Raw genomic sequence first — 13,536 nt, 5'->3', positions numbered from 1 at the left:
GTACCATGGTCCCTGCCCCATGCTGCTTGTGATATAAATAAGCATGACAGCAACAAGTGAGTATACTGAGAAATAGCAGGGTGAAGGGCAAAAGGAGGGAGCATGGGCTGAAGCAATGCGGGTTGCCAGGCAGGGGCAGAACCTTTTCTTACGTTTCTATAAAAATAGTGCTTTATGTCTTTATTATCCAGGTGTGATTGCCTTTAGGAATTAGATCAGGCATCAAGTCTAAAGAGGTATTTAATGAAGCACCAACTCATTGGCTTTCATTCAATAATTTGAAGAGGATGTTTCGTGCTTAAGCATGTAAAAGGTACAATCTCACAGGAGAAAGAAGGCTGGTTAAATTCCTTGGGGGCTGATTTGCAGAGCCCTTTTGGATCACTTCTTAGTTCAGTTGTTGGCTTCTCTGCTGTTTCCTGTCCATAGTTCCAAGCTAGTCCTGACCAGGTGGGTATCAACATCAACGTGTCTTAAGAGTCTTAAAATCCTTTCATGTAGTCCACCATGCATCTCTTCTGTAGTGAGGTTTTTATTTTCAGAAGGTTGTTGTTTTTTTTTTTTTTTTTAATACTGGGGTGGAACAGAAATAAATTATCTATTCAAGAGACAGAAACAGAGGCACAGTGTTGTCAGTCATACTACCCAGCACTACAACCTGTGAGCCGGGATCAGTGCGGAGAAGAAACCATAAGAGATCCTGGCTTTCAGTCTCCTCTGTCTGCAGTGATTTCCATCTAACACTGTCCTGGTAGCTCAGATATGAAAGGGTGACCTAGACATAAGACTTCTTTGTCTATGCTTTTTAGCAGCCCGGTTTTACTGGCTAATCCAATTGTGCTTTGGCTTGGGAAGCGGAGTTTTTCTTTGTTGCTCCTGGTTCCTAAGCACAGGATCTGGAAGTTGCATTTGTCTATCTGTCTGCTAGTTGTACTCCTGCCCTGATATCCAAGCTGCTGTCTTGGAAACACTTCAAAGATTTCCATTCTTCAGAGTGGCTGTCTCGACTGCTAGTACAGGGAGTTTTAATATTTTCCTCATTATGGAGCAGCATTTATTATTATGCCTTTTAAGACAGGGCAACTTCATTTATGCATCCTTTTTTTGAAATATATAAGTGAGTGTCCTTTGAGATACGCTGGGATTGACAAAATAGCTAAGATTTTACTAATGTATTACCACAAAGAACAGAAAATCAGAGGAAGGCATCTGGACAGCTTTGGCAGTTTTTTTTAATGATTTCTTTTTTTCCCCCCATTCCTTCTTGAGACAAATGCAGAGTTCTGCACTGGGCACACTATCAAATTCTGTGGTCTAGCATATGGCTCATCAAGTCATCTTTCTTGTGCTCTTAAACTTTTCCTCCTGTTCCCATCTTCCCTGCCGCCCCTCCCCCCCATCCTTGCTCTCATGCACAATTTATTATCTCCTTTCTCTCTGTCTTCCTGTCCTAGGCTTACTCATTTCATTATATCTTCTGATGCCAGAAAAGATGCTGTTGGTTTGCCATATGCTGTTAAGAGGTGCCGATATTATCACAAACACCTGTGAGCCTATTGACGCATCCGTCAGCTTGCTGCTGTTCTTGGTGAAAGTCCATTCTGCATTCTCTTCTGTGGCTTCTTGTTTTATTTGTTTCCCATAGGGTGTTTTGTATGTTTGAATTTGTTCGGCATCAAAGATAGATAATGTTCTGGGGATATTTGCTGACAGCTGACTTAAAGTGTAAATTACAATGCTGATGTTTAACTCCAAGTTTAAAGCAAATGCAGGTAGGTAACTCTTTACGCAGTGTAGGAGTGAACTCCTTTCCCAGGATAATTGTGGATGCTAAGAGTTTGCATAAGTTCAAAAGTGGCTAGGCAAATATATGGAAGCAAAATCAACTAAGAGCTAAAAAGCCTCCCAAAGGCACCATTGCTAGCTTATGAAATCTCTGGACTGCAAATTTCTGGAGTCTGATTCTGTTCTGGAAGTTCTAGCACTGTGTTTTTGCTGTGGTCTTACACTCTTCCCTCAGCTACTGTTGTCCACAGGATACTAGACTATTTGGACTTTCAGCTGATGCGGCTGGCTAATTAACTTTGTGCTTAGAATACCTGTTTCTCATTTCACTTCCATCTTATCTATGATTAAAACGTAGGGATATAGGACTACAGTCATTCCTGGGTCACTTTTTTCAGACCCTTTCCTCGTTGGCAACTGAGCCTAACAGTCCCATTATAAGCAATTCAGGCTCCCTTTTCAAAGTCGTTAGGTTGTTCGTCCCATCACTGCCAAGAGGATGTTTCAGAGCTTCATTTTCCAGTGCTTAAAAACCATGCTTTAATTTCCAGTTGAAATTTATTCATGGCCATTTTATATCCATTTGTCCTTGTGCCAACTTTGTTCTTTAGCTTAAGTAGCTCTCTGCCTTCCTCAGTGTTTACTTCTCCCCCACCCAGTGTGTCTATGGAGAATAATAAAGTCACCTCTTAACCATCATTTTGCTAAGGTGACAAAACTGTGGTCTTTAAGACTCCTCATGAGATACATCTCTGTTACCATAATGATTTCCTTAGCACTTTTCTGCATGGTTCCTTCTGCGTACTGCACACAGCTGTTCAGGTGAAGCCTTGTATGAAGCATGTATTCAGGCTTTCCCTTCTCCACTGGCATCGGCTTTCCTGAGACCTGATCTGCCCTTTTCATGGTTGTGTCACCCTGCTGGGTCATGCTTGTCCTCATCCTCTAATGGGCTCTTATATCCAGGGTATCCGACTCATTTCCAAATTATGAGACCCTGCTCATAACAGCAATTCTTACTAAACCCTAAATGCATGACCTTGCACTTTGACGATTACATTTAATCACGTTTCTATTGCTTCAGAGCTCAAGAACATCCTGCTACTCCTGAAAGATATTCTGAACTCCCCACTATTGGCAGCAGCTCCTGACTTCACATGGTCAGCAGATTTTCTTAGTATATGCTGACTTATTGTGCCAAGGTCATTAATGAAATGATAAAATAAGATCCGCATCAAAACATGAATGTACAACATAACTTCCCTCCAGCCTAATAATTCCTTTTCCGGCATAAATCCTGTCATTGCCTCTTTAATCAGTTCCTTACCCACCTTGCAATTCTTATACTAATCCCCATGTTCTCCAGATTGGCTAGTAATTTCCAGTGTGGCACCATATCAAATGCTTTATTGAAGTACAGATAAACTAGATCTACCACATTTCCCTTGTCTAGAAAAATTGGTTATCTCATCAAAGAAAGATATCAAGTTAAGCTGGCTTGATCTACTCTTGGTAAGTCCTTTTTATCCCTTAACCTGTTTTATCTGTTTTGCAGTTTACCCTCATGTCTTTAATTATTTTCTCTTTCAAAATTTGTTCTAAAGCAATGCATACTATTGAGGTCAGCCTACTGGGTCTGCACCTACTTATGACTAACTGTAGAGTACATGCTGTAGGATGTACAGAACGCTGCATATTGCCTATGCCAAAACCCTTGTGATGAATTGCAGTACCTGAAGAGATGAAATGTATTAGTTTGGTTCCATTTTATTTTATTGCAGTACTATGTACAGGCATGGACTGAGATGAGAATGTGTCTAGGCTGTTAGGCTGGTGTGTGGGAAATCCAGCTAGCTACAGCTGCAGATATGTAATGCTTGTTTCAGAAGCAGGTGGTGATTGTGAATATTTCTGATTCTGCTGAGTGGTGGTGCTGGGATCTGGGTGATACCACCTTTAATTTTTTTTTTTTTTTTTGGGCATGTCTGAATTTTCCATCCCACAGTACCATCTGGGTGGATTTACTTACATCTTTATGATAGCCTTGGGTTTCTCAGCTTTACAAGCAAAGTAGTTGCAAACCTGTTCTACCAGGTCACATCAAAAGCACTTATCCCCCAACTCAGAGCAGACCAGCTCCCTCCAAGCCTGGAGAAGAGAAGTGACTGGGGTGGTTAAGGCTGTTGAAGAATCAGCTATGGCATGGCCAGGAAGAGTATAGGTCTTCTGGGACAAGTGTGATGAAGGGACATGTCTCTCAATTAGAGAGAATGGGGACTCAAAGATAGTAGGAATAGGAGATTGCACTATCTGAGAACATGGTTTGGGAGGTCTGAGGTCCTCTGAGGATGAATGAAGTTGTCTGTATACAAGGTGGTTTACAGACCCCAAAAAAGTATTGGAGAATCCAGATTTGCTGATTTATTGGTTGATGGGAGGTCTGCCAGCAGTGTTGACATTATGGCAATGGTGTAGCTCTACTGAAACTCTTTGCAACATTCATAAGCGGCCCCAAAATAAATTTGATGCCTACAGGAAATCCTTAGATCTCTTCTGCTTGGAGCCAGAAACACTGGTCCTTTCTTTGTTGCTCTGCTGTTCTTGCATGTGATTGACACATTGCCTTTAGCCTGCAAAAGTAGGTATGTAATGTAGTCTCCTTTACAAGATACATACTTGAGTGTGAGCTTTGGGAGATGCTCTGGACAGAATTTTAACTTGCTTAGAGCTGTTTACTTTGTCCCAAACTTTAAACTCACGGAAAGACTGAGTGATCAGTTGCTGTTGTAGCTTATTCCTTTTCTGAGCATGCCAAATAGCTGGTGGATGACAGTATTCCTCCCACCAGCTGAATGATTGCTCTTTAGGTGGAGTTGAAGAAGCAATGAGAACATGACTGTGCTTCCACTGGTGAGATTTTTTGGCTACTGATTTCCTGTTCTGTCTGTATTTGTGTGTGTTTCTTTTGCAGTTTGTTTGTAATGCTATTGTTGAACTCTGACAGATTCATTATGAAAGAATGACATTAGATAGGGATGTTGACTCAACATCAGCGAGAACCAGCTCTTGAATTTTTCTTAATCTCAGCTGTTGTTAGGACACACAATGAACAGCAGCTTGATGACAAAAAAATATTTCTTGCTGCAGGATGATAACTGGCTCAGTATGGAAGTTAATACAATTTTATTTGGGGATTGGTTTGTAATGAGATTACATTTTAAGGAATCCTTGGGTACGGAGGGTTTTGTGGCTGTATTTATTTAATCAGTTGTGGGCACTTGAAACTTCACAGCAGTAAGCCAGGTTAGAACATGGTTCTTCTTGCTCTAACAAAACATGACTGGAAAAGAAAACCTTCTGTGGGGCTAGTGGGATGGAGATTATACCACATGAGGAAGAAACTTGCTTCTAGATGGTGGGGAGCAAGGATGTCTCAGTTCAGCTTTTCAAGCTACAAATGTTAGTGACTAGCTCCTATTCAAACCAGTGCTATGCTGACTCAGGCAGGTTGCGTTGCTTACCTGCACATTGAAATGATGCAGAAGGTCAACAGAAATCTCTCTGTGTATCCCCCCCTCTACTTCCTTACTCTCTAAGCTCTATGGGGCAAGTGGTCTTACTGCACAGCTTTAGCATCTTTTTTACAAGTCCTGACCTGAGTCGGAACCTTTATATGCCACTGCAATGCCAAGACATTGTTGTAATTAAAAGAAATTAAATTTTATTTTCTGTTAAAGTTGGTGGGAGTGAGGATGGGGGTGAAGCTTGTTTTGGGAAAATGGAGAAGGGAATGGAATTTGGCTGGAAATACTGACATGGATGTCCCGGCTTGATGCAGAAGTTACCATCTATTGATGTAGATAGAAGCACTGGTGTCTGGAGTGGGCATGTGCTGAGTCTCTGATACAAAGAAGTAACTCTGGGGCAGCAATTTAAAGACTTGCTTCATTACTTTGGATATGTGGGTGTTGCTTTAAATTTAATGGTCACTACAAATCAGTATAACACTAAAGCTAGAGGGCTAATGGTCTTTTAGAATAACTGAGTCAGCTGCAGAGACTGGATCCTCCGCTGGTGTAAAACATTGCACTTCTGTCAAAGTCCATCATAAGCTGTCAATTTAGACCATATGGGAAGCCTGGCCCAGAAGACTGTGAAGATGAAGGTTACAAAAATTATTGAAGAAATTGACATTATTTCTCTATTTCTCTTCTTTCCCCAGGGCAGCCATTGAGGCTCTGGCAGCTTTGCTGAAATCAAGTAAGCTTTTTTCTTCATATTCTTTCTGACTTTCCTTTCTGTGCTGTGCTGCTGGACAGAATGATCTTGTTGAACCTCATTCTCCCTTGGTATCCCCTCTTCCCTCAATCCCAAAGAGCACTGCTTAGAAAAGAGAGGCAGTAATGTAGTAATTTCCTATATGTCTAGGTGTGATTCTTGGAGCCTCATGGCTCTGTAGATGCAGCTCTATGGGAGATGGTGCTCTAGGTCCCAGGGAGCAAGCTGCTGAGGGAACCAGACTAGACCCTTATTTTGAGTATTTAGGGAACAGTGGTTGTCCTGGGGCTTGGTCCAGTGGAAGAAATGAGGAACTTCTCCAGGCAGGGACCAATGCTTATTGCTCTGTTCCAGCATCACTGGAGAGTGGGGCCAGGACCTGTCTGTCCTGTGGTGCTGTTGTATTACATGCTTACCTGGTAACCATGATGCTGTTGGCAAAGGCTTGGAAAACTTCTGTAGTCCAAAAGACCTTATTGTCCCTTGCAAGGTAATCAGTTCTGATAATGTGCAGACAAGGCTGAGACCTAGTGATTGCCGGGTACAGCCCTGCTATGGCAGGCTGTGCTTAACACTTGCACCAGCTGGCTGGGGGTGTTGAAACCCTTAATGTGGGTTCTGAGGCACACACTGCTGGCGTGACTGTTCCTGAAATGAACATGCTACTGGTTTTTTGCCTTTATCCCATCCAAAAACACTTAGCTTTCTATTATCAGATTTTAATAAAGCTTTGATTAAGAAAGAGGGCTCTACTATTGCAGACAATCTACTCTACAATAAATCACAATGGTGTATTGTCTCTCTCTCTTTCTTCCCCTCCTTTTCTTCCCCTCCCCCTTGTCCTTTTCATAGTATTAGGAATAAATGTATTTGTGAAAAATTGTAGCCCTGGAAGCAGTGCTTAAATGAGCATGCTGCAATAGTATCATGTCTGAGTTGCATCAGCTCAAGTGATGGATTCTGAAATAATGCCTCCGTACTAACCTTACTGCCTAAATTTAAAGGTCACATTATTGCAACAAGGAAAGACCTTCTGGTTTGGGCACTAAATCTTAGTAAGAGAGTTGTGGGGCTATGCCACAGCTGCTTGCAATAAAAAAGCAAAATTAGCCTTCATACTAGAAAGAAACTTAGAGAAGGGTGGAAAAGTGGAGCAAGAGCTGAAGGCTTATCCTGCGCTCCTGTTTTATGGGGAGTACTAGGAATGGGAAGTGAAATTCTGTTGTCCCAAGATACTTATAGGATAAGTATTCTACTTAGAGGCTTGTTTTGGGTCTAGACATGAGAACAGTGTATAGAAGTGAAGGACTAATTACCAAGGGAAGTTGTGAAGTGTAGTCTCCTGGGGACTTGTAAACACATGTTGTAAAAGTTGGGGGGGGGAAGCTGAGGATGATCTAGGGAATCTAAAAGGATTGGATTTGGCTCCAAATTCTCCCAGTCCTTTTTCTTCTGGAACGAGGTAAGTTGTTTTGTGTTTTGTTTTGTTTCTTTTCTTTTTTTTTTTTTGTTAAAGCCATTTTCTCTTAGAAATTTCTTGTGTGACCTTTCTCAGCCAGCTTATGGTGTGAAGGTATCTTGGTTCTTCCTTTTATGCTTTTTGTGCTTTAGGAAGTGCATAGAGGGTTTCCAGTACTGGAAGAGCATACTAATCATTCTGGTTTGTTGTTTCAGGGGTTTTCACAGAATGTACAAAAAATGAACTCCAATGAGAATTTAGTCTATTGAGCAAAGCAGTCCATACACTGGCACTCTGGTTGATCACTGTGATGTACAGGTTAGGGTTCTCACGTTCATTTGTACTGTTGACGATTGCAAACAAAGGCATGGTTTGGGAGAGACATTTCATTTGAAGACGCCCTTCCCAGTTTGCTGTTTTCTCCTTTATCATTCACAATCAAACAACATTGTTGCAGCAACACCGGCTACTGCTTCCATGGAAAAGTGATTTTTAGGAAAACACATGATCTGTTTTCAGCTGATGTTCTTTTAAGGCACTGGAACTGGGACTTGGGAAATGGTGCCAATACTGTGCAACCAAATAGAGCAGCACCACAGCCCACAGGTCAGCTTGCACTGTATTTTCTGATGTTTTCTGCAGTCTGATGCAAAGTGGTCAAGAATGTCTTTTAGTTTTGTCCTTGTCCTGTGGCTCAGGACATGAGATGCTCCAGGCTTCTGGAGTAGACTGCTCTGGTAGCTGCATACAAATGAGCAGGCTGTGCCTTTTGGGAGGTGTGGGTTAAGAGATGTGAAAAACAGCTCTGGTTCTTCCAGAGATAAATTCACCATGGATGGAAAAGAGCTGAATTCATTTTCATGATTGCATCAGGACAGCTTTGTTTGTCATATTTAACTTTTTTGTGTCCATGACCACTTTTGAATGGTGCAGGGGTTCTTAGAAAGTTAAAAATTAAATCTGAATGCTATAGCACTTGAAAATCGCTTGTGAAAACAAGCGCTAAAACTGTACGTGGGAAAGCACCCAGAAGCCCTTTAGCATGTTTTAGATGGGATACAAACTAAACGGGAGGCAGGAATCCTGGAATGTGCTACACTACTTGAATTGCTGGACTGAGTACTGAGAGCTTTGTTGGAGACTTGCAGTAACCCACTTGCCGGGAAATCGTGGTGAGATTCAGTTTTACTGGGGATGAAAGGTATAAAACAGACAGGACAAGAACACACCTATTCTTGAGGGTCTCCCTGTCGGGCTGTCGTATCCTTAAGTGCTTCAGCCCAAAGTGATCACAAGAGTTATGGTTAAATGCGGAACTGTGCTGAAGGGGAAGTCTCCCTCTTGCTTTTGGCAGTGAGCTGCTATGGGAAAACACACAGTAGTTTTAAAAGGAGCAGGCAGATGGCAGTGTCTCTCCCTGATGGATTTGGAAACATCATCTTCAGCTCCTCAGGCTTCCTTAAGCTCTACTTGAGACTTTGTCCACCTGTAGAGCCAGGGACTGGCTAGAAAATTCTTGGCCTCTGTCTCTTTCCTAGCAGAAGCTGATGCTAAGTGCCCACTTAACAGGTGCAGAACTGCAAGAAGCAAGGCATCAGTTTAAAAAAAAAAAAAAAAAATTACTGCTCCAGCTGCACCTGGGAAATTGTTGCTGTTGTGTTTCAGAGGGGAAGTACAAGATTGTCCAAAGAAATAGGTGATGGGACACTCAAAATTGTGCTTCGTCCACAACAGGGAAGAAATGCTTGGAAACCCAGTGCAAGACAAGAGTGACCTTGGTTGTCCTGTTCCCCTGTACATAGTGGAAATCGGTGGTAGTCATAGAGATGGTGAATAATGAAGGAATAGAAGTTTAGGTCCCTTCTAATGACAGCGCTGCATCTATCAGTGGAAGCTTGGATTACTGCTATAGAGAAGATGTTTCTTGCCTGACCATCAGCCAGTTTCTCACTCCTGCCTTCTTATCTCTTTCCAAGCATCCCAGAGTACTTTACCAATCTTTGCATGCTACTCTCACGGTTGCTGTTCTCCACCTGCCATGCCCACATGCAAACAGCAAACAGCTTGTAGCAAGTCCTTCCTCCATTGCCTTGCTGGATTTTTTTTATATCTGTTGTCTCTCCACCATGCTGTTAACTCCCTCTGACTGAACTACGTTATTATACAGGCTGAACATGTTGCTTGGTAAATATCTATAATGGTGCTGAAGTGCCAAGGGAGCATCAGAGGTCTTTTACTCTTCTCTTGGATATTACAGTCAAGATTTCCAGTGTTACGCCTGTTCATCCTTCTTTCTTCAATTTCTAGATGCTTACTACAGCCCAGGGTGGGGATGGGGGGGTAGATACCAATAGCCATAGGTCAAACCGAGGTGGGATGAGGCACAGCATCCTTCACAGAGTCTCTTCTCTCTGTCCCAGGGTACACCTACTACTCTTTCCAGCCTCCTTTGGCTTTGTTCTACTTCTCCTCTATACATTTGTCTTCATATCTTGCTCCAGTTCTGTCTTAAGGCCTGGGGAGCTCATCCCTAAGGTCTCCTTTGCCTGCGAGAGGCCCAGGTGTGGAGGGGGCATACTCCAGCTGGAGCCTGTCTGAGCTACAGTGGAAGGTGAGGGCTGCCCTCCAGGTTGCTCTTAGCCATGGGTTCTATTGCTTTTAGTGAATTCGCACCCCAAAATAGGCAAACCATTCCCAGTTTTGGGGGAGTGGAAGAAAACTTGGATACCTGATATATAAGTGCAGACAAGTTGCATATCTAGGGGTTTGCAGGCTGAAGGCAGTGCGATGGCCTGAACTGGGCACTGCAGCTCAGCACCTCGAGCCACATGATGGCGATGGTATTATAGGGATCCCCGCTCCCACTGGCGCTTAATCCAATATTTATTTTTGGTGAGTAATTTGTTTATCAGCAGGTTATTTTAATCTAATTTTGGTTGTATTTGTTATTCCTGACTATATGTACTTCCCAGAATTAGCAGCTTTCGTGTCTTTAAGGAAATTAGCTAGAGCTGATCTCGGAGGCATTTGCTCAGCGGATATTGAAGGAAAAGGCTAGGGAAATGGGCAGGGCCCTTGTTGCAATGCTTGCCTAGTGAAGTTGTAATAAGCAATTTAAAAAGACAGGTTGTGGTGACCCCCTGATCGTGCTTATTTCAATCAAGACAATTCTGTGTGCTCACAGCAGTTATTGCTGATGGCCTTTCCCCTCTCTATCATTTCCTTCCTCCTTTTGTTGTCTTTATCTTCTTGCCTTCCCTTTCCCCCCCCAGCCTTTCATCTCTCACTTCCTGCTCTTTTCTCCTCGTCTTCTGTCAACTAACCTTTACTTAACCTTTCACCCGCTGTTTTTTTGCATCAAAGCATAAGGATTATGTCTTGTGGCTGGCAGGATTAAAATAATCAGTGTCATTCTCTTCCTTTTATGCTGGCATCAAGGAGGGGCAAGTAACTCTGCGAGGAACAGAAAGCGATGTTCTAGCAATAAAGAGATTATGGTTTCTGAAAGGCCTGCACCCTCTATGTCTGAATTCATAATGCTTTGCAACAGATGTACTGATGCAGGTCTCTGATCTTGTGTCAAAACAGCCCTATGGTTAAAGCATGTCAGTGCCTGTAGCCAACAGCACAATGTTTGTGATTTGCCTAAATATTTTGCCAGGTACCCATTTCTCATGACCAGGTTAAGACTTCATTACCCACTTCTGGATTCAAACTCCATTATCAGTCTGGCCCCAAATCTGTCATCACAACTTGTAGGGTATTGTGAATCAGAGTTTAATTTTTCAAATAGTTCCTTTCATTATAATCTACAACAAGTTATTTGTGTATCCTTTCTTCCTGAATTTCAGAATGCAAATAGTCTTGAATCTATATTTTTAAATTTATCTCTTTGAGAAGAGCTGCTTTATGGGGAAAAATTATTTTTGAATGCCCTTTATGTTCCCTTCTCCAAGACTGTTCTTCATTCATAGATGTATCCCAAACTGAAAGTAACTCAGTGCTCCAGAGAAAAAGGTTTGTTTCATCTCCTGGGGCATGGCAGCTTCCCGCTGTTTTGCCCCTCAGGGTGGGTATAATGGAACCAAAGTGTCGAGGAGCTGCATTATTCTCGGACAACCTTAATAGTGATTGCTTACTGCATTTGTCTTGGCATGGGCAGTGTTTCTGCCTCCAGTGATGATCTGGCTTCAGAAAAGTCAGTCACTGAATTTGAGGAAGTCTTCCAAATTTTCTAGCGTCCTTATTTGAACTCTTTCAAACCACTTTGGTCAGAAAAATCAAGCTGGAAATTTTGTGCAAAAAGTATTTTTGTGGATTTCCAGCTTTCTGTTGAGTTCCAACCAGAAGATGCTGTGAACCTGAAAAATAAAGGAGAAAGGAAAAGTTTTTGAAAATCAGTTTCCTTCTGGGATTAGTTCAAAAGTTTCAGAAGGGGTTAGTTTGCTCTTTCTTAATTTTTACATATGAACAATGTAACAAAGGCAAATTGGAGAAGAATCACCATGTCATAATACAGTTTGTAAGACTGCTACTGAAGTGGCGAACACCTGGAAATAAAACAAATATTTTGGAGTAGAAAAATTGAGCTGTTCTTGTACTGAAGCTAAGCTTGTGGCTGATTCCCGGTCTAGGAGCAAAACATGGCACTTACAGGCAGGATTTGCTAGGAACTGTGTTCTCTACCTTTGTGCCAGTGTTGTTTGTCTGTCCTAAATGCTTAACTTAAATGCTTGGACTCTGAAGTTTATGGGGCACAATTAGAGTAGTCTTCTGGCTTCCAACAAGAGTTGAACTAATACCAGCTTCTTGCTGGAACTGTAGAGCCCACTGGGTCTGAATTCATCCCAGCACTTTATGGGTGAGTAGGTTTCTCCATGGGGACAACTCGTTTTGTTTCTATAGGGAATCCTCATACTTATCTCTAGCAGAAATGGCCTCTCAATGACTGAATGCAATAGCTGTTTTCTCTTTGCTTTACAAGATATCTTGCACCTTTTATTCCAAAGAGACAATCACTAGAGCAGAGTGGGGAAGATGGAGATTTTCTTATTCCTTTCACTCCTTTAAGGGCCATAGGGTTAATTTAGCAGAGCATTCTTATCTCCAAACTGTAGCAATGTATGTCCTTGGCATAATGAATCAGCTGAGTGGCATCAACAAAGAGATTTAAGCAGATAGAGATATTTATCTTTCTGTCTTTGTTCTGCCTGGTAAGCAGTGCATTGCTCATCATATTTCAGATTGACTGTAATTCAGTTTTGTGATTAAATATGCTGCCTGTTCTCCAGTGGTCCCTGTGTTCCTGGCAAACACTTCAAAGGGGACTGGAATGCGAGGAGGGCTTCAGAAATGTCCACGGAAACACTGGCAGTCATGAGACTTTTATCTACTAGACTGAAACCCTAGCTTTAGAGTCTCTCCTTGTCCCCCAACACAAAATCAGAATTCTGTCAAAACTGGAGATTTCTTTGTAGTGTGATCCCCTTGCTAATTTAGATGCATCTTTAACCATTTGATGCCTCCATACGTTGGCTGTGCATCCACATCAAATGTTTCTGGCTATCTTTTCAATATATTCATCAATGACATTGACAGTGAGATCGAGTGTACCCTCAGCAAGTTTGCAGATGACACCAAGCTGAGTGGTGCAGTTGACATGCCAGAAGGACGGGATGTCATCCAGAGGGATCTGGACAAGCTGGAGAAGTGGGCCTGTGTGAACCTCATGAGGTTCAACAAGGCCCAGTGCAGGGTCCTGCACCTGGGTCAAGGCAATCCTCTGTTTCAATACAGGCTGGGGGATGATGTGATTGAGAGCAGCCCTGCAGAAAAGGACTTGGGGGTACTTGTGGATGAAAAGCTGGACATGAGCTGACAGTGTACACTCGCAGCCCAGAAGGCCAACCATACCCTGGGCTGCACCAAAAGAAGCATGGCCAGCAGGTCGAGGGAGGTGGTTCTGCCCCTCTGCTCTGCTCTGCTGAGACCTCACCTGCAGTACTGCGTCCAGC

General features: G+C 42.5%; 1 protein-coding gene across 1 annotated transcript in view; it reads left to right on the top strand.

Moving 5' to 3' along the window:
- Positions 1 to 13,536, top strand: part of AGBL1 (AGBL carboxypeptidase 1) — a 278,153-nt gene that overhangs the window by 26,313 nt on the left and 238,304 nt on the right. Inside the window, exon 6 of the mRNA XM_075506626.1 lies at positions 6,008 to 6,045. Coding sequence (XP_075362741.1) covers positions 6,008 to 6,045 — 38 coding nt within the window. The remainder of the gene's footprint in view (positions 1 to 6,007; positions 6,046 to 13,536) is intronic.

Source organism: Mycteria americana, chromosome 6, assembly GCF_035582795.1.
Source record: "Mycteria americana isolate JAX WOST 10 ecotype Jacksonville Zoo and Gardens chromosome 6, USCA_MyAme_1.0, whole genome shotgun sequence".
Taxonomy (NCBI): domain Eukaryota; kingdom Metazoa; phylum Chordata; class Aves; order Ciconiiformes; family Ciconiidae; genus Mycteria; species Mycteria americana.
The sequence above is the reverse complement of the archived record's forward strand: the minus strand, read 5'-3'. Positions and strand labels throughout refer to the sequence as shown.